Here is a 24,430-nt window from a genome sequence, read left to right as displayed (position 1 = left end):
TGTTTGATAATAAGCTGTTTCCTAGGTGGGAGATCATCAGTTTCTAAGAAATTTGTGTGACTCTCACTTTCCCTTCGTGTTGCAAATCTTTCCAGGATTCCTAAGCTATTGCTGGGATCAGAGGCTGCATGTGGGGGCTGTTGTGAACTGTGTGCTTGTCAGTGGTTGCAAACAGCCTGGTCACTGCAGAGCTCTCCTTCTATGCAGGTTCCCTCCTGCTTTTCAAAACGAAAAATTAACATCTGTAATGTGCCTTTTTTTAGTTAAAAGTCTGAATTAAGGCTTTAAGTGCTTTGGTTTGGATGTTGCTTTTCTTCCACTTCATTTTCTGTCTCTATCAGAAACTTTGGCAATAGCTGTTGGCCAAGCTGCTTAATTTAGTCACAGCTCTTCTTTGCATAAAAGTCATGTTGGGTTTCTTTCCTCAAAATAATGAGAGATGTTGAGGATAAGTTTAGATATGCTTCTGAAATCCCTGGAGACTGCAGTGAAACATACATCACCAGCTAGCACGGAGAGCTAGAGATGGATTTGAAACCATTGCAATTGGATGATGCTGAAAATTGCCTCTTTTTCCTGTCCTTCTTTCTTGCAGAGGGAAATGGATGGAAATGTGCTCAGAGTTACAGAGGAACTGCATGCAAGGAGGCCTCTGAAGGGAATATTTTCAAATGAAAATGGGTGACAGATGCAGAGCCTATAAAGTAGAAACAGACCCCCAGAAGTGCAAATTTGCAGCTTATTGTGATACACAGGAAAAGCTGGCAGGGAACAGGAAGGATGAAACTGCTGAGAGAGATTTTTAAATGGCCTCTGTGTACAGGGGCCTGTTGTTGATCACAACAAGAAGTCTTATTACTTTGGGTCCCACAGAATAAAGCTCAAAGCTATTTATGAAAGTAAATGTGTTTATTATAAGAGATGGAATAATTTGTAGAACACAGTTTTGTACCTGGAGTTTTCTCCAGTGCACAGCTTGTCTTGTGTAATATTATTCTATTTCTTACTCTAATTGGGCAGCACACAGAATATCTGTTCCTGTTGGTGTGCACAGCCACAGAGGAGTTCTCTGGATGTTCCTCTATGTGCTCTGTTTTCCCCCACAGCAGTGGTTTGGTAATGCTGAAGGAACATTGGTTGAGCACCTGAGAAAAAAAGGACTGAAGAAGGCAAGAACTTTTTTACAAATCCTGCTGGTGGGTTTTGTAAGCCACCTCCAGGTGGGATCAAGGTGACTGGAGAAGAGGATCTTAACACAGATAAGGAATACAGGGTAGGATGGAAGCTTCTGTCCTCAGAAAGGGAACATTTCAGTGATGGAAGAGATTATAGGATTTTGTCTCTGGTTAATTTTACAGCAAGATTTGAAAATTACTTCAGGTTGGTGAGACTGGGTAGAGAAGATGCTGTGATATTTAGTGCAGCAGAAAATGGACTTAGCTAAGCAAGTTTTAGGGGTGAAAATTGAGTGTGGTTTGCCTATAATTTGATGGAGATGATGCAATGCCATTCCACATGAAGTGCTGAAGATGCACTAGAAGATGAAACCATGATGATCTTATCTCTGAAATAACTTTCAGAACTATGGTACTTGAAATTCCTTTATTCTACTTAAATAAAAATAAAAGTTCTTTTCCTTTGAAGAGATGATACATTCCATTTGCTCTCTCAGAAAAACAAAAAAAGGCTTCATGGATTAGAAAACATTTTTATCTCAGTATTTCCTCTGGAGCATACACTGGAAATTGTTCCTGCAAGGTTTAGTGTCAGGAGGTAAGATACAACTTTTTATTCACTTAAGAGGGAAGGATTTCAGTCACATATTTATATACAGACACAAGTTGGATTTTTTTTCAGTGTTAGTTTGCAAAGATGAGTGTACCTAAAACTGAGAATTTTCTCTTGAAGAACTGCTTGAATGCCTACAGGGAGAGGGAAGTTATCCAACATGACAGGCTGGTGAGCTGGAAAGTGTCCAAATACTGGTTCATAGCACAAAATTTCAGTGCTCTTCCTTGTATAAGTCTTACCAGTTGAAAAAATATTGCTAAGTACATGATGTTTGTATCAAAGTATGCACACATTTTACACTTTAGATTATTGCAGGTTTATATTCAGGCTTAATAAAATGTTAACAGACCTACATGTAGATCTATAGGTAACCCATGCATAGGCAGGTTTACACCTTGTGGTGCTTTGGAGGCCACAGCATTTGGTTAGAGACAGATTAGTTCATAAAAATGACCTTTTGAACTTTCTCTTTGGTTGTCAATTATATTGGCTATGCTTGTTAAAACAGCAAAACTTAATATTTTTTCTCAAGTAGCAAACTTAAATGCTGCATTTCCATGGTTCCTATGTGACAGGTTGTCACTGCCCAGTACCTTTCTCCTGTTGAGACACTGTTACAGGAAAAACCATTTAGAACCAGTATAAAGTGCTCACTGTGACTTCAACACTTGAGTTGTTTCCATCATTACAGTATTTATTTAATTCTAAAGAACAAGTTCTGAGTGTACTTGCTGCAGCCCCTTAGCTTTCAGTTGGTTTCTGGGGTTTTTTTCCAATTAATTTATCACTTCAGATCAAGAATGACATGGCAAAGCTGTGTCCAAAAGTATTTAGCAGTCTGCTGTGCTGCAGCTGTGTGTAATGCCTTGTAAGCACTGTGTGTTCAGTTATGATTCTTCAGGATCTCCATAACTTTTTTTGCCACTGTAGTATGTGGGAGTATTCAAAAAATGTAAGGAGTCAACTGTTACTCTCACTTGTCTCACAAACCTGGGTATATGGGGAAGCAGTGAGAGAAGAAACCATGCCAAGCTCTTGCTGAAATACATTGTCCCATGGCTTCTGTTTCCTATGGAAGCACTGGAACCTGGGTGGGAATATTGTGCCAGTTCTCATCGTGGTAACAGGGCAGGATTTTAAAATTGCATCTCGAGGCTTTTTTACCTGTATTCCACCAGAGCAGTGAATGACATCAGGAATGTGAGTAACTGGGTATTTTGTCCTCCAGAGATGTATTTTGTGTACTCAGCTGAATATACCTGGCTGTGCCTCTTCCTGGATGCCAGTTTTGAAAAACATTGTTGGTGTGGGGCAATTGAACTACGGCTGCTCAGACTGGGTTACCACCAACTGGCTGACAGTAACTGCAGGAGAGACTGGAAGTGTGCTTATTATTGGCTTTGGCAGGGTGTCTGCGGAGACTGACACTTCCCACAAGCTCTCAGCTTCTGGCACAAAAAGCTACAGGTGGAGGGGAAATGGAGGCTGGGATACAATGAGCTGGGGACTCCCCTGAGAAAATCTCTGATCAGTCATGACCATGGCTGTTTTCAGCGTCAGAGGAAGCTTTTCTCAGGCTTTATCACTGTGCAGGGTAGTCTGCTCAGTCAGTCTGATGCTTTGGCACATCTCCTCTTTGAATGTTTACAAAATGGAGCTGTGATAAGGTTGGTAGTTCAACTTGTGTGAAGTTCTATGTGAGTTCTGTTTCATTCTATCCTTAACCTGTTGGTAGTTCAACTTGTGTGAAGTTCTGTGTGAGTTCTGTTTCGTTCTATCCTTAACCTGTCAGGAGCCAGAATTATCCATTCTGGAGGGGGACTGGTGAGGAGTAGACCAAAAGAGAAACCTCTGTTTGTCTTGAGTCTCTGCTATAAGTAATTTCACATCAAAATACACCAGCCTGCTGATGTTGGAGAGGTCAGTGATGAGTATTTTGAGGGGTTACAATTAAATAGATGAGAATTGCACAATAAGAAATCTTTGCACATGTTTGTTCTCTTCTTCTGACTTTGCAGTTGCAAATTTTAGTTCTGTTTTATATCATCAATAGTGAAGGCATTAAGGAAATCTAAAATTCAGATTTATAAGACAAGTATTTGGGTAAGAACACAACTCTTAGTGTCATGACTGTCTATTTAACAACTCAGCAGCTTCGTGCTGCAAATGAATAACAGGAAGGGACAACACAGGTATGTTTCACTTGTGTCTGGTCTGCTGTGCAATACTTCTCTCTAAATCCATGAGAAAGGCAGCAGGTTTATTCTCTTTTATGAGCATTGTAAAGGTAGTTTTTAAAGTTGTGTTTTAAGTCTGCTTCACCAACTTATCCATAATTCTCTGTGATTTTATTCTTTCGTTTTATACAGCACTTCTGTCCTGTATATTTAAACAGTCTGTAGTTTAATGTTGTTTGTGAGGTGCACAGATTATTATTATGCAGGGCAGGTGCCTTTAAAGATGAACTGTAGCATCATTATTTCCTGACTATTACCTTTTCTAAAGGTAGAGAGAAGTTGCTTTTGAAAAGCCTTGCTTTTTGTGAGGAGAGGATTTGAAAGATTCCCACTTAGTTAATTATTTATAGCCTGAAAAATAATATAGCCTTACAATCGCTCTCCAAGCTTAGCTCCACTCCCCATGTAAGGAGCACCAGGAAAATGAAAGTTTCTCTGCAGCTCATGCTTTGACAGAGACACCCATTCTAAGTTACAGCATTATTACCATGTGTAGCATTATTTTATGTTATTAAAATATTTATGGCTAGATACTGGTTTTTCTTCAAAGCAATAGAATAAAAACTCAGTCAAAACTTGTCCCACTGGGTAAGACAAACAACTGGCTAATTTGTTCTTCACACTTTATTCAAATAATATCCTTTTATTTTTACTTTTTTTTTTGGTGGTTACTGCTGGCTTGGGACAGATTATGAAAGCCAAAATCATCTCAGTACTAACAGGTACTGAGAAATGTAGGAATATGGAGACTTCAAAAAAATGCTAAGCAACTTTTTTTCCTGGTACTTAGAAGAAAATGTATGTTTCTTCTTTACACAAAGCTTGTTTAGCTTCTCATGAAGTTGGAAACAGTGTGAGTTACCAAAGGACTGTCCACTTGTCTGGAACTCAAATGTCCTTGATGCCTGAAGGGCTTAGGGTGATGTGTTAAGAAATCATCAGAACTAGCAGGATGGATTTAATGTTTTTCTCTCAACCTTGTAATTAATTGTTTCTCTATATTCAGCTCTTAATCTTGATAATGTTTGTTATTTCTTAATATTAAAGAAATATTAATGTAAATAATTTCTTAAATATATAAATTCTCAATGTAGAGAAACTGAGACTCTGCAGTTTGAGGTTACTGTTGGAGATGCCACAATGCTCCCAAGTTAAGGGCTGAGGTTCAGTAGCTGGGGGTCTTTGGCACAGTGCATAACTGCCTATAGAAACAGAGGATGAAGGAAATTCTGTGCAACTGTGGTGTCTTAGGAGGAGCAAATAGTGCATAATGAGATAATAATTATGATATTTGAGAGGAATTCAATCCCATGGCAGAAAAAGTGAGGTGATGATACTTTACCATGTGCTGAGATGGGGAGAGAGAGTGATCTGGTAACACACTGAAGTGTCACATAGATATATTTATCTCCTGCTGGGCACATTTAGAATCAGATGGATCTAGTGTCTGGTCTGCCCTGGAACACGTCCAAAGAGCAAAGGTGCAATCGTGGTTTAAAGCAATAAATCACAAAAGTGTAGATAAACATTTCACTCTCCTCTTGGGAAAGGTGATGCTTCACCTTGCTGAGTTTCTAAGACAACACCAGAGAGGGAGGGAGGTGACCCTTTGATGACCTACTGATGGTCACTAAAGGAAAGATGAACATCTCTGGACACTCCAAGGGCTCTGAACCTTGCTGGAGAAATGAACACCTTCTCTGGGCAACAAAAGCTCTTGTCCCAGTGATGCCAAGGGCAAAACAAAAGCCTGGTTGTTTCCTTGCCTTTTCCCATTTCAGGTATTTCTTAATATCTCTACCTCATAACTGATTTTATATCTTGTATAAATTCAAAATTTTAGCTTACAAAGTTATATTTAGATCGTCAGAGAAGTCAATAATTGATGATATGTCTAATAAATCTGCAGTGTCCTGAGTTGTGTGGCACCTGCTTGTCACTCAGCACTGGGGTTTTTGTTATTCAGTCTTTACTGAGGCTGGCAGTTTGGAGAAGTCCCGAAGTTGAATTTGAGAACTGCAATAAGCCTAACTAAAAGGCTGCATGGAAATAAGTATCTTCAAGAAATTTTTGTCTGCTCAAATTATTTTTCCACAAGTGAGGGCAATTAATTTCAAAGAAGACAGGAGATAGAAGACATGCAGCATTCTGTATGAATTAATAGAAACTTCAATTCCTTGTATGTTTTGAAATATGTGAAGTCCTTAGAAAATAATATGCAAGTTAATTGCATAAGCAGATGCATATTGCCTTAAATGCACTTTCCCTGTGCTTTCCCATCCTCTTCTAAGCATAAGAATGAGGAATGGCCCAAGTAATTGAGTATTTTACATGATTGTATCATCTCTAGTTGGAGAAGAAAAGAGCAATCTCTGAAGTGGTTACATAATATGGAATATCGCCTGCCCTGTCTCAGGAAAAAAGATGACCTTTCTTCCTTTTTGTATCCCTGGGATGATCTCCTGGGGCCTGTTAGTGAAATATCAGCAATTTTATAGAAGTTACTTCCTTCCTTCATTATTTCATATGTTGCCTTAATGGCCCTGCAATGAGGTTATTTTCAGAAAATTGTAGTGTTTTTTATTTTAGAGAATAATTTCATTGCAAAAGGTCTCCTTGGGAATAGCTTCAGGTTCAACTTGGGTAAGTAGCAGTGTGATTCAAGCAAAATACTGAAATGTATTCCTGTGTTATTAAGAAGGCAGGTAAAACATGAAGAACTTGGGCGTGGTTGTGTCTCACTTCAGACATGACTGAACATGGAGTTTTTCCAATGTTTTTCAGAAAAAGTTAAACAAGAAACCAAATGAGTACCTTGCCATGAAGCTGAGCAAGGCAGGCAACCCAGAAGCTGTAGAGAGGCTTGGGTTAGAGTTATCATACAGTATGTTAGCTGCATAAAATTAGGTGTGTGTTTCAGGTTTTTATTGCTTGGTTGGTTTATTTGTCTTGTAAAATTAAAAACAAAACAAAACCTTGAAAAACATTGATAGAATCCACAGAAATGTTGCCATGTGTAATCTGTCAAGATTGCTTTGTTTTTCCCCCAAGTCCAGAAAAAGAGTTATGAAGCAGGAATGTCTAACTGGCAGCCTGAGGGCATGTGTATCCTTGTATAACAGGAATCGACCTAGTTCAGCGGGAACATCCTTTCCTTTTCTTAAAAGAGTAAGTTTCATACATTGATAGAGATGTTTGTAATCCTGGTGTCACTTGTTTTGAACTGATGAACTTTGAGAAAATCACAGTATTCTCGGAGCTATTTCTGTTGCAATAACTTAGATTTCTCTTAGCAGCCTAACAAGGCTTATTTTCAAACCCTTTGAATATCCCCAGGATATTCCACAGGTTTGCACATCAGGCTGTTTCCCCCTTTAGCTTGTCTGGAAACACTGGTGTGCCCAAACCTATGGGGACACCCCTGATGCAGGACTTGGAGCCAGCAGCAGGGAAATGATTTGGACAAGGGCTACATTTGGGGTTTTCCAGCTGCTTTCAGTGGCCAGCCCAAACCACTCTGCCAGCCCACTGCCCACATCCTGCACACTGATATTCTCCAGTTTCTTTGCCACCAAAGAACCCGTTCCCCACACACTGCTGTGAAATCCTGGACAGTGTTCTTCAGTTCAGCAGAGTGCAAGTTCTTTTTCTGTCCTCTCCCAGATGCCTGGGACTACATTACTGGTTTCCTGTTTTCATGCTTGAATGCTCTGTTCTTCCAGAGCATCTGTGCCTTGAGCTGTACAAACTGCTAGGGCCGACTTAATGTCCTGGAACTCTCTAATTGCAGCACAGGCAGTTAGACTTTTATGATAATCTGGAAGGGGTAAGGGAACTCCACTACTGCTCCTGTATTTCAAATTTCCTCCTTCTCGACTGCCTTATTCATTCAGCATCAACCTATGAACAATATTATTTCTCCTCTTATTTGGTTGTGTATATATATATATATATATACACACACATATGATTTGGAATTATTTGCTAAATATTATTAAAATATTTTAATGTTTGTTGTATTTCAGAGTCTTGGAGGTCAAGACCTTGTACCAAGAAGAGATCAAATAAAAGACACTTTTACCTTATGTGACTATAGTGCCATTTAAAAAAAGACAAATGGCCTTGGTCTAGTAGTAAATGCTTTATTTTCATATTTTCTAAATATAAGAAATTCTGTAAGACATTTTGCTTTTAAGAGAAATATTTAAGAAAAAAATATTCTGCATTACTGGATTCCTGACACAGAGCTCTGCAGGCTAGGAAACCTTGTTTTAAGATACAAAAGATTAGCAGCTTCCTTTAAAACAAAAACTGAGCAGAACAAGTTACTTTTTTTTTCCTTCTTAATAAACATACTTTAAAAACTGATCATAATCTAAATGGAAAATTTGATTCCAGTCCCTCTAGCTTCCCAGACTCTTGCCTTAATATTATAATGTTGCAGCCGCAGTTTGGAGAGTCTGACCAGGAACAAGATCCAGGACTAGGAAGCTGTAATGCAACATTCAGCTCAATGGATTTATGTTAACTATGGGAAAAGAATTTGTTTGTAGAACAAATCATAATGGTATCAAGATATAAGATATCCCTTCAAATATCTTGGAAGTTCTTTTGACTGTGTGATGGTACAGCATCTACCAAATGCTTGTTCTGTTCTTCAGCTTTACAGAACTAAAAAGACAGAAAATTACCTGCATCACAACAGGTCCTTTGGTGTCAGTGAACTGTAACAAGGGCGAATCTACAGACCACGATCTAATCAGCTTTTATGAGCAGCTTCAGTAGTACAGACCTGGAACTGCTGTTAAACCCGATGGCACTAATATAGAAAATACAGTGGAGGTGTAGGTTGTAATGGTTCTAATCATAACCTCTTTTCTCTGTGTGTTGTTAGATATGTACTGATGCTCCCACACACTCTGTATTGCAGTGACTAATCATAAAAATAAGAGACTATAAGACTGTTCAGGAGATGCAAACTAAATATCAGAGGCATAACAAATAAGATTTCTCTGGCACTCTCATTGATCAAGTTTGCTTTTATAAGGGTGTGATTCTGCTTTTGTTTGTTTCCTGCTAGGATTGCAATTCCCTAACATGTATCTACACTCATTATTTCTGTTTGCTTTGTCCAGGAGAAGGTGTTGGCACCCTGGCTTCTTAGCAAGACAATCTATTTGAATTTTAGTGATGAGGAGAAATAAATCTCTGTAAATAGCCTTGAATATTTTGGCAGTAAAGCAACACAAAGAAGTGTCTTTTCAGCACATAGTCATCACCCTCAGAAGGAGTTCAGATGGTCAGATGATGTGGCACCACGAAGTATTTTGATAATCACGTTTGCAAAGTTGTTGAAAACTGTTTGAAGCCCAGTTTGTGTTTGGGAAGACCTGTTGTAACACAGTGCTGTTACATCAATACTCACCCATTTTTCTGAGGAGGGTTTATGCTTGGGGTTTTTTGGGGAGCAAGTTTTAATTTCAGAATAAGGACATAATCTGTTGTCAGTGGGATTTAATGCCGGGGAGCAGAGGTGCCTCCTTTTACCATCCTGGTGTGTTTTCCAAACAGCCAGGAACAGGAGTTCTGTCTCGTCCCGTTGTGGGTTTAGGATTCGGAGGCTCCTGGATTGCAGTGATTGAGCAGCCAAGGGACAGTCACACCCTGATGGAGCCTAAGGCAGGGCAGTCTGAAATTCTTTACCTTTCACAGGCTTTTGACTGGTTTTTCTTTTTCTCATTTAAAAAAATGGAAGAAAAACCAAGAGCTAAACTAATTCCTTATTTAGTTATTCAAAGAAATTTCAACCCTCATTTTCATTCTACTTTTATTGTAAGTATATAATAAATCCAGCTCTCAGGCTGGTGCTAGGTTATTAAAGGAAGATTCCTTATTCGGCCAGAGCCCAGGGAAAATGTGTTAGAACCTCCCTAAGAAAGACAGATTAGCATATGCACAAATAATTGATGCAGACAATGCTATTTGGGAAATTTCTATCTGTATATTATCAGAGTATAAAGATTCTCTGTTTCTGTTACATTATAATTGAAATTAAATCAACTGGGACACAAGTGACATTCCTCAAAGAGACCCACACCTGAGGAGGATGCACAGTTGGCTGTAGGTTGTGGAATACCCATTGACAGGACATTCTGTAATTTTTGGAGTTTTATCCTTTTGTCTTTAGACACGTGTTTCCACGGGGTTTTCTTTTACTGAGAATTCCCTATGCTTCCTGTTAAACAATTTACCCAAAATTCAATGTGAAAAGCTCTCTGTTTTAGAAAGATTTGGAGTTTTGCTATGAATTTTGGTTTTAGCCAGTTACTCTGCTAGCCAGACTCTAAGACATTTTTCAAGCTTAAAAGTGGAGCCCACTGTTACATAACAATTAAAAATTTAATAAAAGCCCCTACTGGATATAATTTCAATACGAAAAATATTTCAGATACAAATTAAAACTGTTCTAACAGTTGCTACTTGTTATTAATCAATCCTAGATAAACACAGTGGGTAGACTGGTTAGTGTAATGGATATGAGTTGTTGAAAAATTATTTTTATTAAGCCCTATTTTCTTTATAAAATCAATTTAAAAGTAAGAGGGAAGTTTCTGGAGTGATATGACTTTCAACAGTTTTAAGCAGAACTATTGTGACAAAGCTTTGTTTTAGCCATTCACAAATATATTGAATTAATCTCATCTCTGATCAAGTCATTGAAATTTAATTTAATTTTTCTGTCTTCAGTAAGCGCAGCTGAAAAAGACCAAAATCAAATAGAGTGATTTAGTTCTGGGAATACAGGAGGTGGCTCTGTTTAGTTTTAAGGAAGTGAATCATCATCCAAGACATTTGTCTTCACATTGTATAAATTTAAAATACATGGCTTAGCAATAAAAGATGTTACTGCACTTTGAAGAGCTTGGATTGCTCAGTTCTGCTCTTTCTGACCTCAGGGTTGCTCTCCCTTGCAGCTGCTCTGTTCTCTGCAGTCTCCTGTTGCAATCCTGGCTGGGTTGATTCCTGCTGTTAAGTATTGCACCTCTGGGCAGGGAACTCTTCCCCCAGCCCCTCTATCACTTCCTGCAAGTTCCCAAGTTGGTTTCCAGTCCTTTTAAATGAAGAGATTGGCCAATCTCTTGTTACAGTTAATAAACCATGGATGGTATTTTTAATCTTACTCTTTGCCTGTACTTTGTGTGTAGCTCCACTGTTTCTGCGGGATACTGATTGCACCACCTCTAACGTGGGAATGAGTGCACCAGGACCCTTGGCAGGACCAGACCTGCTCTGCCTGCTTGGCTGCCCATCTGGTTTAGTGGCATCAGGGCAGTGCAACAGCAGTTGGAATAAGAAATTAGGGAAATGAGCAGCCTGACAGCCTTGGGATACTGGGGGTTCTCAGTGGACATCTCATGTACCAGGGCAGGGAGTTCCTTCTGGCCTGCGGGACCAGGCTGGAAAGTAGCTGAAGTGATGATGGGAGGCAATCAGTGGCTTGCAGAGGAGGAGGGAAGAAGCTGCACAGATCCCTGAAGGCAAGGATGGAAGATTTCATCTGCTAGAGCAGAGCTGAGGTCGGAAGTGTGACAGCAGTGCTTAAGTGAGTAGGTGAAACAGATCATTGTGTTTTTTGATAAATGTGCCTTGAACAAGTTAGTTCTGTTTCCAAGCAATGATTTCTTGTTCCAAGTCACAGCACCAGTTCCAAGTCACATCCATATTCTGGATTGGAAGGGATTCACAGGGGTCATTGAGTTCAACTCTTTAGTGAATGGCCCATATAGGTATTAAACCCACAACCTGGGCACTATTAGCACCATGCTGTGACCAGCTGAGCTCATCTCAGTTCCTCTGACCTCACTGATTAATGTTATCCATAATTTGTTTGCAAATATGCCTTGGAGATGAACACAAAGTTAGTATTACAGGAAAAGTAGTAAATTACACAACTGTGTTTGAACACAGACTTAAGCAGAAGTTAAATCTATTACAGTGGAGCATTCATATCAACCAGAGACAGTAGCAGAAATTCTGGAGTGGATTTATGGCACAAAACCAGCCAAAAAACAAAACCCAGCAGCAGCAAAAACATTGTAGAGAATGAAAAATCTTCTTTTTTGGAATATTGCTGGAAAATCAGTACAAAGTTAAAAATCCACCCCTCTAAAAAAAGGTAGATGGCAATGGACATATTCCATGAAAATCCAAGCTACTTTTATGTCCTACCATGAACCATTATTTTATTGCTTTTATCTATGTATGGAAAAGTCTTAAATGAAATAATACTGAAATTGTTTTGTTTGTCTAACTTGTAACATATCTTAAAATCTGCTGTTACTCTCCCATTGTGCTACAAAATTGTTCTGTATTATTCTACCTGGTAGTCTTCTGCTTTCACAGTTGTACATCCTTTTAGCTAAACTTTGTGAATGTAAGGAAAATGGTAGAACAAGCTAAAACAGCCCAGCATGTTTTCAGTCAGAAATCCAAGGCTGTCAGTGAGATGCGGAAGCAGGACCTGTTCAGTCAGCTATAAAACACAAGGAGACAGAACCAATGAACTATATGAACGTATAAATGGAAAATTAAAAACCCAAACCCACTAAGAGTAGTAGATGAATGTTACTGTAAATGAATTATTAGTACAATGTGCTCATTGGCAAGCTCCACGTCTGTATGGATTGGGAGCTATTCCCCATTTCACATGTAATGAATACTCGAGGTTGTTGCATAGCAGCCTGTCCTAATGTTTATGTATTCGTGCCTTTCCAGCTAGAAACAGTACATTTTAGGACTGCACATGCATTGGCAGGGACATCTATTTCTGGAGAGAAACAGAACTACTGCATTAGCAATTCTCTTGAAATTCTGCTTATTTTTCCTTACAGACTGGTATTATTTAGTATTTGCATAATATGATCAAGATGTTTGTTTCAACCTCTACATATGCCATAGTTCTCAAGGTTTAATGGGGTTTTCTGAGGAACTGTGGCTTCAAGCTACTGTGGTTCTTTGTTGCATCACTGAACACCTTCCATAGTTGTAATGGCGTTGCTCTTTAGCTCATGACACGGGACAGCTGTGATGACTCAATTGTTCTGAGAAGATGGTATTTTTGGAGACCTTCTCAATAAAAGGCCTGTGGTACAACATAAATATTGATGATGTTTAACACTTGATTAAAATAGTTGGTTAGTTTTTCTTCAATTACACTCAAGATGACATATTTATCACTTTTCCTCCAGAAAGATGTTTGTACTTATTTCTGAACAAAGAAAACCCCAACCAAAACAGAGAGAACTCTTTGGCCCGTAGAAATTCTTGGTCACACTCTTTATGTGTGTCATTTCTACAATTACTGTTTCTAACATGCAATGCATTTTGAAACTTCTGGCTTATCCGAAAAGGGAGTTCAGAATTAAATCTCATCTATGATTGCTGCAAATACCACAAAACTGTTGGATTGTTTGAATAAGTTTCTTTGCCCAGTACAGAAAGCATAAACCATCATCAGTGAGTGTGGGATCACAAGTTGTGAGGATGGTGCAGAGTCCCTTTACCTCACTCCACGTGTGAGGGTAAGCAAAATGAGCATGTCCATGTGGTTCTGTGTTTACACTCAGCCTCTGTGTTGGTAAAGTGCTCTATTAATGAGCGCCAATGCTACTTAAGTGCCTACATTAAATAAATATCCTCCTGAGTCCTTCCAAAAGTACATCTGCATGAGGATTGCCTACCCTGCAGCCACTGAAACACTTCTACTAGATTAGGTCAGAATGTAGCTTCATTCCATGTTATTTCTCTTGTTTTTTCAGTGCATTTGCCTCATCCTTGTGCTGCTGCTCTATTTGAAGTTACTACGGCAACCTGTCACCATCTGCTATTATAAAGTGTGCTGGGGTTTAGTTGCTAGGTGTTGAAGTTTGTCATCTCACTCATATGATCCTGATGTTCCTCAGCTGTTTCTTTTCCATCCACAGCTAATCTGCACTTTCTCAGCAGTGCAAGAGATTCCACATCTTCCTGCCTGACCTTAGGAAGCCCTGTTTGTGTTACAGAATAAGTCTGCCATTCCTTTTGATGTGCCTTGTATATACTCAAGCAAAACAACATTTCTTTTACCTTACCCACTACTTTACAGTGTTTATACTAAAGCCAGCACTTTAGTTCATTTAAATATGGTATTAATTATGCGGGGGGTTAAGTGGACAGAGAATTTGAATATTTCCTCCATATTTTCTCCTCTGTTTTATTTTCATTTGACTGCCTATTTACTCGTGTTCCTGCTCCTGACAGCAGTACAGCATTCACAGTATCAATTTCCTAATTTCTTTACACATTTTTTTCAAGTCTTTCAGAAAACTGGATAATTAAAAAAACTGAGTTCAGTGCTGTATCTATTATGGGTTCTTTTACATTTATAAGGAAATTATTGTATTGAAGTTAGGAAATGTTTTATTAGATCTCTTCATAGTTGTGCAGAGCTGTTTCTGGGGTTCTTTCTGTTCATATTGTCTCAGCAGTCAAGTGTTTACTTTGATACGTTTATTTTTTATACATTTGACCTAGTTCTAATCAATGTTTTCTGCTGAAATTCACAGGCTAAATCCGAACAAACCTAAGCACAGCTAAAACGACTCCCTAGGATTCTACCTGAACTTCACCTTGTCTGCCACAACCTCTTTTATGCTATTCAATTCCTATGGACAGTGTTTGACAATGAAATAAGTTTTTTAATAGACTATTGTGTGATTCTGAATTTCTTCTGCCCATCCCATGAACACTCAGGCTGTGTCCCGGTGTAAGAGCTGGTTCTTGTGCAGAACTTGCTGTATTCACAGGCAGTTCATGCTCTTTGCACATTCCAGTAAGAGGCACTTAAACCCCAGAGGAGAATTTCAGTGGATACAGAGAGATCTTTGCAGGTTTGATCACAGCTCTGTAGAGCCCTGTGTTATCCCTAAGTTCTGCCAGTGAGAATGGCAGTGCTGGGGGTGCAGGGGCGCTTCAGAGATCCGAGGCTGCCTCTGAGAAGCGAATATTTATTGCTGCCATTTGGGGATTAGGAGGGAGGGGCAAGCTTTAAACCTATAAAGATGCTAGCATATGATTTCTGATAGTTGAGATTGCTGGCAAGAAAATGATTAAAGATCAAACAGTATTTGTATTTCCCTGCTTTACAGTTAGATGGAAAGGATGGAGGAAGTTTTTGTAGCAAACCATCTTTACTGTCACCTATTTTATTATCATTCAGTCCAACTGATGTGAATTTGACAGGTTTGGTGCAAGGTCCTGGCCAGCAAGATACGATCTTTGCTTATGGCTCTTTTCAATGCATGTCATCTGTTAATTTTAAAATCACCATACACAGTCACTGAGGCATTTGTGCTGTACCATAATCACAGGCATAGCTAGACACATTTTTTGAAGTTGGTTTTAACAAAAGAAATAACCTTCTTAAAGTCTTTATGCCCTTAAGCATCATAATACATCTATTCAATGCTTGTGAAGAAATGCTGCTTATTTCAAACAGTGATTATTTAACTTGAATCTAGAGAGGCATTTAGTGGTGAATGCTTAACTACTAAAAATACGAGCTGCTTTTCGTGTCAATTCTCTAACTTCTGTCAGTAATCTTTTTTCAAAATCAAAACACGAGAAGAAAACCCCCACACAATTTCAGCACTGAATCCTTTGCAATTCATTATTCCTTTCAGCGATGCATTTAACACCACAGCAAAGATTTGTCTGCTCCAGAACTGTAAAAGTGAAGTACTACTGCAGGAAACCCAGCATTTCTTTTAGAAGAGCATCAGTACCCGAGAACACACGATTTCTTACCTGAAAGCTTTTGCTTTACCTGCAGAAAATGAGTCTTCTTAGCCTTAAAAAGTAGGCAAGGCTCTCACTAGCACTAAGGTTACTCCGACAGAAGCTACGGTATGTCCTTTAGGTTGTAATTTCACTGTTTGTATGCAAGAAGTGCGCTGGGTCTGCTCACGTAGGAATAAATAAATAAAGCCCCGGCAGCGCGAAGCGAGCAGCGGCTCGTGGAGGGAAGAACAAGACCTCTAGTGGGCACAGGCAGCAGCCGAGACAGGCACGGCTCCCTCCGCTGGAATGGGGACAAAATGGTCGGGTGCGACAGAGCAGCCCAGCTGGGAAAGCTCGTGTGCCTCTGGCTCTGATTAGCAGCGGGACAAAGCGAGCCCGAGGGACACCGAGAGCCTGAGCAGCGCCGGGGCCGGTTCTGAGCCAGGACAGTGAAAAGATCCAAGGAAATCTAGAAAAGGATTTTGCACGCTCATCGATTTTGTTGTTAAAATAAAGCGAAGCGTTGGAAGCAGGCTCGATTTTAGAACGAGAATTAAAGCATCAGCAAATGAAAAGGAATCAATAAGTTGGGAGCTTTACAGTATTAAAGGAAAACTGCAGATCATTGAACTCACTATTAGTACTTGGGAAAGAAGCGTCTTTGTGACTTCCAGTAACTTAGAGTGAAAACTTAGAACTGGAAATCATGTCATATCTTTCAGCATTTAGACTTGGGAATTAAGAAAGACTAAATACTTCCTTTTGAGGAAGTTTGAAAGAAGTTTTGAGATATGAAGGTCATAAGGTTCTATAGAAGTTCAGGAGTCCTGTAATAGCTGGTTAAACACCTGCAGAATGTGAAAAATAGCATTTATCGCACTATTTCTTCCTGTGAATAATAGAATTATTAGAAATTAGAAAATTTTGATTCTATATTTTCTTTGATATTTGATTCTATATTTTCTTCCTATGAATTCCTAATGGAAGAATCATGGGGAACATCACATGCCTTTTAGGAGTCTTAAGGCGATATCCAGTTGTACTTTGTACAAGTTTTCTTGTCACAATGTGTTTTCCATGTGGTATCTCATTAATGATGCAGCTTTCTTACAAGAGCCTGTCCCTTGCCAAGGCAACTTTGGAATAATCCTTTTGGAGTTCTTAGTTTGTTTCTTTCATCTGGGCTTGCAAAAGCTTGACTATTGTTTATTTCTACATGCATAAAGGGATTTTTCCGACATTTGGCATACTTCAACTTTAGAAAGAGTGCAATCCAATACCTTAAGTAATCCACAGGTGTTGATTCTGTCTGGTTTGCTTTCAGAGTCATTTTGTGGCGTGCATGACAGCGATCCTAAACCAGATGAACGACCAGCATTATTCAGTGTACATTGAAACTTTCCAGACAAGTTCAGAACTAGTGGTGAGTACTAAGTGATCATGGAATTGATAGTTTTAAGTATTTGATTTCCTGTGAAAAATCAGACAATTTTTGGGGTGTTTCTTGTCTGATTCTTCCTAGAATGAATTCTATTGCTGTACATTTTTTGTCTCTGTATTGTTGCACAGCCTCCCTCTTCTAGTTGTGCCGCTGGACAACACTGTAATCAGAAATTTGGAAAGGCACAAATGTCTCTGTTGATCCTGGCACTGAGGTGGTGATGTAACAATCCAGAATAAGTAATGGGATCTTTGTGCAGTACTCTATTGAGGATACAGAAAAGAAAAAGAATAAATCCACAACAAAACAACAGCAAAACTTATCCTCAACTAGTTGAAAATTCCCCCCCCCCTTCACACGCAGTGATCCAGTTCCACTTTCGTTTTCACTATTGAGTCTACTCCTGGTGCTGGTAACATTGTAAGCTAAATGCAATAAATGCCCTATTCCTGTAGTGCATCCTTTTATTGCAGTTGTTTCTGCCATAATTTAATGGTAGTTCAGGTACACTGTAGCCAGAAGGTTTCCATAGTCCTATGTCTGTCCTTTTACACTCCTTGTGTAGCTCTCAGGTAAGTCAGGGCAGTGGCAAAGGTTTGGATTGCACCATCTGTAGTTAGTCCATGGAGGCAATATCTGCACTTGTCAAGAACTGATCCCTTTCCTTCCTTTCTTAAAGCCAGAGTGGTGCCATAAATAAAATTGTAAATGTGGAGTAAATGGACTAAAATAAAAATCCTGTATTTTTCAAATCTATTCATTCTTTATGCATAGTGAAACTGCTCTCCTAATTCACAAAAAAAACCCCAATTTTACTCCAAAGTACTACAACTTTTTCCTTCCATTCATTTATACCTTATATTTTCCTAAGAGCCCTGCATAATGACATCAGTGTAATGGCTTTTAGCTTCCATTTGGAATCTGAGACTGCTGTTCTACAGGACTTTGGCTCCAGTCTCAGGTTTACTGATAACACCAGGAATTCTTCTCTTGACTTCACTGAGCAAAGTGGAACTCCCCATCTTGGCTCATTAATCACACAGAAACTTCAAAGTGTGCATTACACAGCCCCAGCCTGACCACATTTTGTTGTTCCAGGACTTCTTGATGGAAACGTTCATAATGTTCAAAGATCTCATTGGGAAGAACGTTTACCCTTCGGACTGGATGGCCATGAGCATGGTGCAGAACAGGTAAAGAGGGGAGGAGGACCAGTGCTCCTGTTCTGTGTGCCTGTGGAGAGTGACTCATTTCGTATCTTACAAAACATTTTTCAGTGCAGTCTAGAATTACTTTATCATTCCAGTCTGGGGAATGCCAAGAAGGTCATCTGAAGCAATCCACTAAATAGCTTGTTGCCTGTGCTTTAAGTCCACTTTTTAAAATTTATTTGGGTATTACCTTTACAGCTGAACTTATTCTGGTTTCTTGTTTTCAAAGAAAAACTTCGAGTTTAGATGCTGGATTGTATTATGAAGTGAATACACTTTTTAAGCAAGACTTCTGTTGACAGTGACCTGTACTACCTTTATTTTAGTTTTGTAGAGATGGTGGTAACACTGAGTTTTCTAGAAGTTGCAGAGGGACTGGTCTAAGAGTTAAGTGTCAAAAGTGCATAGGTTTGAATGAACTTAGTCCATAGATGCTGTTTATTTGAAATGTCACAGTTATACAATTCTTCCACTTTTATAATATATAAAAAGAGAGGAAAGAGGACACTCAATAAACTTGATCATTTCCTGAGAGTGTTTGGTCTTGAGAAAAAGATTTGCCAATAAAGTTTACAGTTTTGTGATATCAGATTTTGATATTGGATACATTTTAATCTAGGATTTGAATGGAATGATGTTAAATGAAAAGGTTGGTTGGGGCTTTTTTTGCATTCTGTGGTTGAAAAGTGAAGATTATGTTCTAGAGGGTAGTGATGGTTCTAGTCAGGTGTCCAAACCTCACTTTGTCACTCATGGGTGTTAATGACCATGCAGAGGGATCCCTGACCCCTCTTCTGAGGTGGGCAGGTACAGATGTGCTGGTGGATGTGTAAATTCAGGGAATATTTTGTACTTTACAGTAGTTTCATCCCTCTTGTTTTTCTGTCTGAGCTAGTCTTTGGCCTATAAGGCAAAATCCAACTCCTTGCACATTCTTATGTGGCTGCTGCTGTGATTGCAGTTAGTTTTAATGTACCAAGGATTACTCTAAAAAATATCAATTTGGTACTAAACTACCTACAGTCATCTGGCACATGTCAGCACATCAAACCTTTCCTGTGTAAAGCTGTTTCTCTTATCTAGAAAATGCTGTTGACACCCACCCTATCCACAAGTATAGGATTATTTTATTCTATAGGTGTGGGAAGTGACTGTCCTTGGTCAAAGAATGTCTTTGGAGCTTGGGCTTCACCTGGTGGTGTCCGTATTGCCTCAAGTCCTGACAGTAAAAACTGCTTTGGGGGACTGTATGTGTGTACATCTGCCTCCTAATGACTCTGAGCTCTGTGGACAAGTTGTTCCAGGCAGGTTTTGTCACTCTAAGCTTTATCCTCTGTAAAGAAATAAGTTAGCATTAAAAAAAATATTGTTTAGAAGCTATTTAACAGTCCTCCTGTAAACACATTGCTTACCTAAAATGACTTGGCACTGTTTATACTCCTTGATTATGCTGCTGTTCTCTGGAATGCATAAGGAAATGAGTTATTGATCTTACTTTATGTCTTAATTTTATGTTATATCAACAACTGGGAGTGAGGACTTTTTATCATTCTTTATAGAAATTTGGTTTTGTTTTTTCTTTTTTTGGATTTTGGGGGTTTTTTTGAGAGAATGGATGTTCCACGAGATAAATTGAAGACTAATTTAGTTTTGTAGATTTGTCTTGTTAACATTCTTTACCACAAACCAGAGAAGTAGCACAGAGAAGAAGTCACAGGGGATCAGGCTTAGGTCTCTTACAGTAACACCGAGAGAAGAAAAAGAAATTAAAACAAAACCCCGACAAACCAAACACAAAAAATATCAGCACAGTGCAGGTTTTGCATTCTTAACTCCCCTGTTGTGAACAGGAGGCTCCATGCAGGCTTTTTACTCCCTGAAGGAGCTGTTCTGCCTCGAGTCTCCCCTTTCTGCCTTTGCAAAGAGCTTGGTTAGGGCTGTTGGGCATATCTGTGGTGTGTGGTGTAACCTGGCCAGGGGCAGGGTGGAGCTGGTGGCACTTGTGCCCTCCAGGTGTGCAGCAAAGCCTGGCAGGCTCCCCTGCATGATTGGGTGTGTTTTGTGGCTTGCAAGGAAAGTGGGAATTGGAGGAGTTTTGCTGTAGGAGGGACTGCAGCACAGAGAAGTGAAATCAGTACAGAGACAGAGGAGAGGGAAGAGCAGCACCAATACTGCAGGTCTGGTCTTGTTTGCTGAGCAGGGGCCCCAATTCCTGTCATATGGAAGTAAAGACAGGCAGTGCCTGAATGATACCAGGGATATTTCAGCTAAAAGTTTGATGTCTGGCATAGATGGAAGCAAACAATGAGAGAATGGCTTTTTACAGGCTCCAAAGGAAGGGAGAATGGACACATTCCTGTCCAGGAGAAGCTCTGGTGTATGGGTTGAATGAATTGGAGTAGAAGCTTAACTGACTAAACTTAGTTATCAAGCTTTGCCTGTATCAGGATGGAATTATTTAACTCAAATTACTTTAACTCATTACTATAAACATCGTGCTCTTTGCTTCCCAAGCATGCTCAGGCTACCAAAGCACGTTTGAAGGAGGCTGAATCTGTGTGTACTGGTCCCACTGGACAGGCAGTATTCAATGAGCAAAAGAGAATGAAAAGGGGGAATAATAATACATATATAATAATATAATAATAAGAAATAATGAAATACCTTTTCTTTTTTCCTGTTCCCCCCCCTCTCCTTCCATTAACAGCAAGATGGAAAGAACACTTTTTTTACAGCATGCTAGGTGGTGCAGAACACTTTGGGAAACAGTAACATCATCGTTGAGGTCATGAGGATATATCTGAGTTATTTTTGTGATCCTCCATGGTGGATTTAATTAACTTTTGTTCTAATTAAAGTTGCTTACTGCATTCTTCTTATTATTAGTTTCTACTCCTTATATGTGCACTTTATTCCACTCATGACACTTAGATATTGGCTATTAACTTATTAAAAGCAGTAATTCCTAAGTACATGGCATTTGTGGGGAAATGCTTAGCTGGTTTAGCTAATACCATATAGTCTGTCTATCTTTCAGCAGTTCATAATTTTAATTCAGAGGGATATAATTTCTCCCAGGAAATTAATGTACTTTATTGTCAACATGAAGTGCATGGGGAGTCAGATTTGCTGAAGAAGGAAGAGTTAGCGGGGTTAGCAACTACAGGGGAAAGCATTCACATCCCTTAGCTTGTCCTCTGGGCTTTGAAAGGGGAATTCCTCACAGGGAGTCTGAAAGTATTTGATCTTATCAAAATTAGTGCCTGGGATCACTTGGGTTGGTGTCCAGTCTGAAGTGGCCCAGTGAGCACTTTGTTTGCATGTCCATTTGGGTAGTGCTGTGAGCCTTTGGCTCACATTATATTAAGGTATTTTAAAATAAATGGAAACAGTGTTTCACCAGCACATTTCAAGGTCGGATCCTACTGGGTGGAAAAACTCCTGCAAGATAACACTGTAGGGTATTTTATAACACTGGTAGTTTGGCTTTTTCTAGAATATGTTTTCATTACCTGTGCATCTGAGTGTTTTCAGACATCTGTCAGAGTCAAGTCTTCCCCAGTGCTTTTTAAGTCTAACTTGAAAGGTTTAGCGCTGCAGGTATTTGGCAAAAGAACTGGAATTGTTGTCAATTTTCTTTCATTATACATACCAAAAATAGCTGCTTACTTGCTGATGAGATGCTTTGTAACACCCTCCAGACGTGGTTCTCATGGAGCTCACACCTGGAGCACTGTTATTAACTCAGCCAAAGCTCACTGTGGCTTCAAATCAGCGTCACCTGCAGCCCCAGGCACCTCAGCAGTTCTCAGCCTGCCAGGGCTGTGGGCTCTCTCGTTGTCCTGGTCCTGGCCAGGCAGCAAAGAGAGGCAGAATAAATTCCTCTTTGATGCCCAGCAAGGGATTGCTGGGACTTCGGTTCAAGAGAAGGACAGTAGGGATTCCAGGCCTGGGTTTTGTTGGGGGTTTTTTTGTGTTTTTCTTTTCATAGATCATCAGAGAATGGCTCTGTGACTTCTGAAAAATTTGTTTTCCACATATGTATGCATGTTGCTGAACACAGCCTTGGAATAAGTGTCCAAGGCCAGGTTGGACGGGGCTTGGAGCAACCTGCCCCAGTGGAAGGTGTCCCTGACCATGGCAGGGGGTGGAATGAGATGAGCTTTAAGGTCCCCTCCAACCCAAACCATTCTGTGATTCAATGAGCTCAAGTTGAAAGGGAGAAAATCCCCAAATTAATTAAAATATTTGAGCTGCTTCTCAGTCTTCTATTTATCTGTTGGTGGAAATAAAAGCTTGTCATATTTAAAAACAAACAAACAAACAAAAACCCCAAACCAACCCCCAGGTGAATAGTTTAGGTTACTTTTACCCTGAAAGCTGATTCATTTATGTAACTAAGGTTGGATGACAGTGTTATGGTTTATTTTGTGCAAATAAGGCAGAATTTAGAAGGCTCATCTGCTGCATACAAGTAACTCTTTTCTTTGATCTTGTTTTCCTCTGCAACTTTTGACTGATTTAAACATCTTCTTATAGAAGTGCAGTTGTTTTTATAAGGGCTTGAATTTTCGGGGGAGCAGAATACATTTATACACAGGCTTATGGCATATTGCAGGACTTCATAATTTTAATGTATGAAAGATATTTTAAGCAACAAGTATAAATGTCTAATGCAAATATTCTTTTATGCACAGTTGCAGAAAAGGGTAAATAAGGTATTATAACAAGTGCAAACAAACATTACTGTTTAGTCATAGATTTAATTGTGTACAGTGATAGGATGTGTCCTTGGACAGCTTGGTTTTGCTGTGAGACTACAAATGTCCTTGCTGAAATGCAGTTTCCCTGTTAATATGAAGTCCCTTTCAGAGGGAAATTTATTTCTTTATTGTTTTCCATGCTGGAGTATTTGGTACACAGTGCCTCAGTGTTCTCAAATTTGTATTCCTGCCCATTAAATCCAGGCTCCTCTGTTTCCTCGTTGTCTTTCTCAGTCTCTACAAAAGTCAGCATTTGTAATCAGGCAAATGGCATTAAGTTAGTCCTGGGGCAATGGGGCAAGGCAGGTGAGAGCAGAGGGAGTTGTTTCCCTGGGGACTGTATTTCCCTCCCAGGGAGAGTTCCAGCTGTGGCTGCTCCGTTCACACTCTGCTGGCAGCTCCAAGCCTGGCACAAAGAGTCCCTTCCATCTGCAGGTGCCTGTGCCAATGTCACTCTGCCTTTCCGTCCTTGCATCTTTCTAGCTAAATTCTGCTAATTCTGCTCTAGCTCTGCATGCTGCTGGTGGTTCTCCATGGTGTGGAATTATCTGCTTACCAAGAATCTGAACACGTAATTATGTAGTGGTTGCAGCAGATAATCCGCTCAGCAACAGAGGCAGTTGCCCATCGTGGTCATGGTACAGAGTGGATGCCGGGTAGGTTTTAACTGCAGTCATTTATTTAGTCTTTTATCTAAAAATGCAGAGAGAAAATATGCAGGGAGATACCCCATTCCCACTCCCACTGCAGAGTGTCTCACCTTTCCTGGTATCAGCTGCTGGGATGCTCACACTCCTAGGCTAAGAGCTCTCAGAACTAAAAGTAAAGTCCTCAGTGGAGAGAACAACTCAACACACAAAAAAATCTTGGTAATTTGATATTCTCAGAAAGTCAGTGGGATAAACTGTTACTCTCCTAAATACAACTTCGACTTGCAGATAGAAACCCCTAAGGTTCGTTGCTATGTGGCCTGTTATAAAATGCTTTCTTATGTTTTCATGTATTTTAATTTTAATAAAACATCTGGGGATTAAGACAACGAGGAGTACTTTCCCCTCTATTGAATATATGTGCAAATGAGTAAAAAACATTGAAGAGATCACCCACACAAACTGTTCTGTGTCACTACAGAAAAGACTGAAATTTCAATATTCATAATTTTCATCAGTT

General features: G+C 39.5%; 2 protein-coding genes across 2 annotated transcripts in view; one reads left to right on the top strand and one right to left on the bottom strand.

Annotated features, from left to right (window-relative positions):
• Positions 1-16,235, bottom strand: part of INSYN2B (inhibitory synaptic factor family member 2B) — a 29,500-nt gene extending 13,265 nt beyond the window's left edge. Inside the window, exon 1 of the mRNA XM_010406218.4 lies at positions 15,873-16,235. The gene's annotated coding sequence lies outside the window, so the exon portion shown is untranslated. The remainder of the gene's footprint in view (positions 1-15,872) is intronic.
• Positions 1-24,430, top strand: part of DOCK2 (dedicator of cytokinesis 2) — a 157,527-nt gene that overhangs the window by 81,399 nt on the left and 51,698 nt on the right. The window contains exons 28-29 of the mRNA XM_010406219.4: positions 17,170-17,268; positions 18,385-18,479. Of these exons, the coding sequence (XP_010404521.2) occupies positions 17,170-17,268; positions 18,385-18,479 (194 nt within the window). The remainder of the gene's footprint in view (positions 1-17,169; positions 17,269-18,384; positions 18,480-24,430) is intronic.

This window comes from Corvus cornix, chromosome 13 (assembly GCF_000738735.6).
Source record: "Corvus cornix cornix isolate S_Up_H32 chromosome 13, ASM73873v5, whole genome shotgun sequence".
NCBI lineage: Eukaryota > Metazoa > Chordata > Aves > Passeriformes > Corvidae > Corvus > Corvus cornix.
Note: the sequence above shows the minus strand (reverse complement) of the source record. Positions and strands in the feature narration are given on the sequence as shown.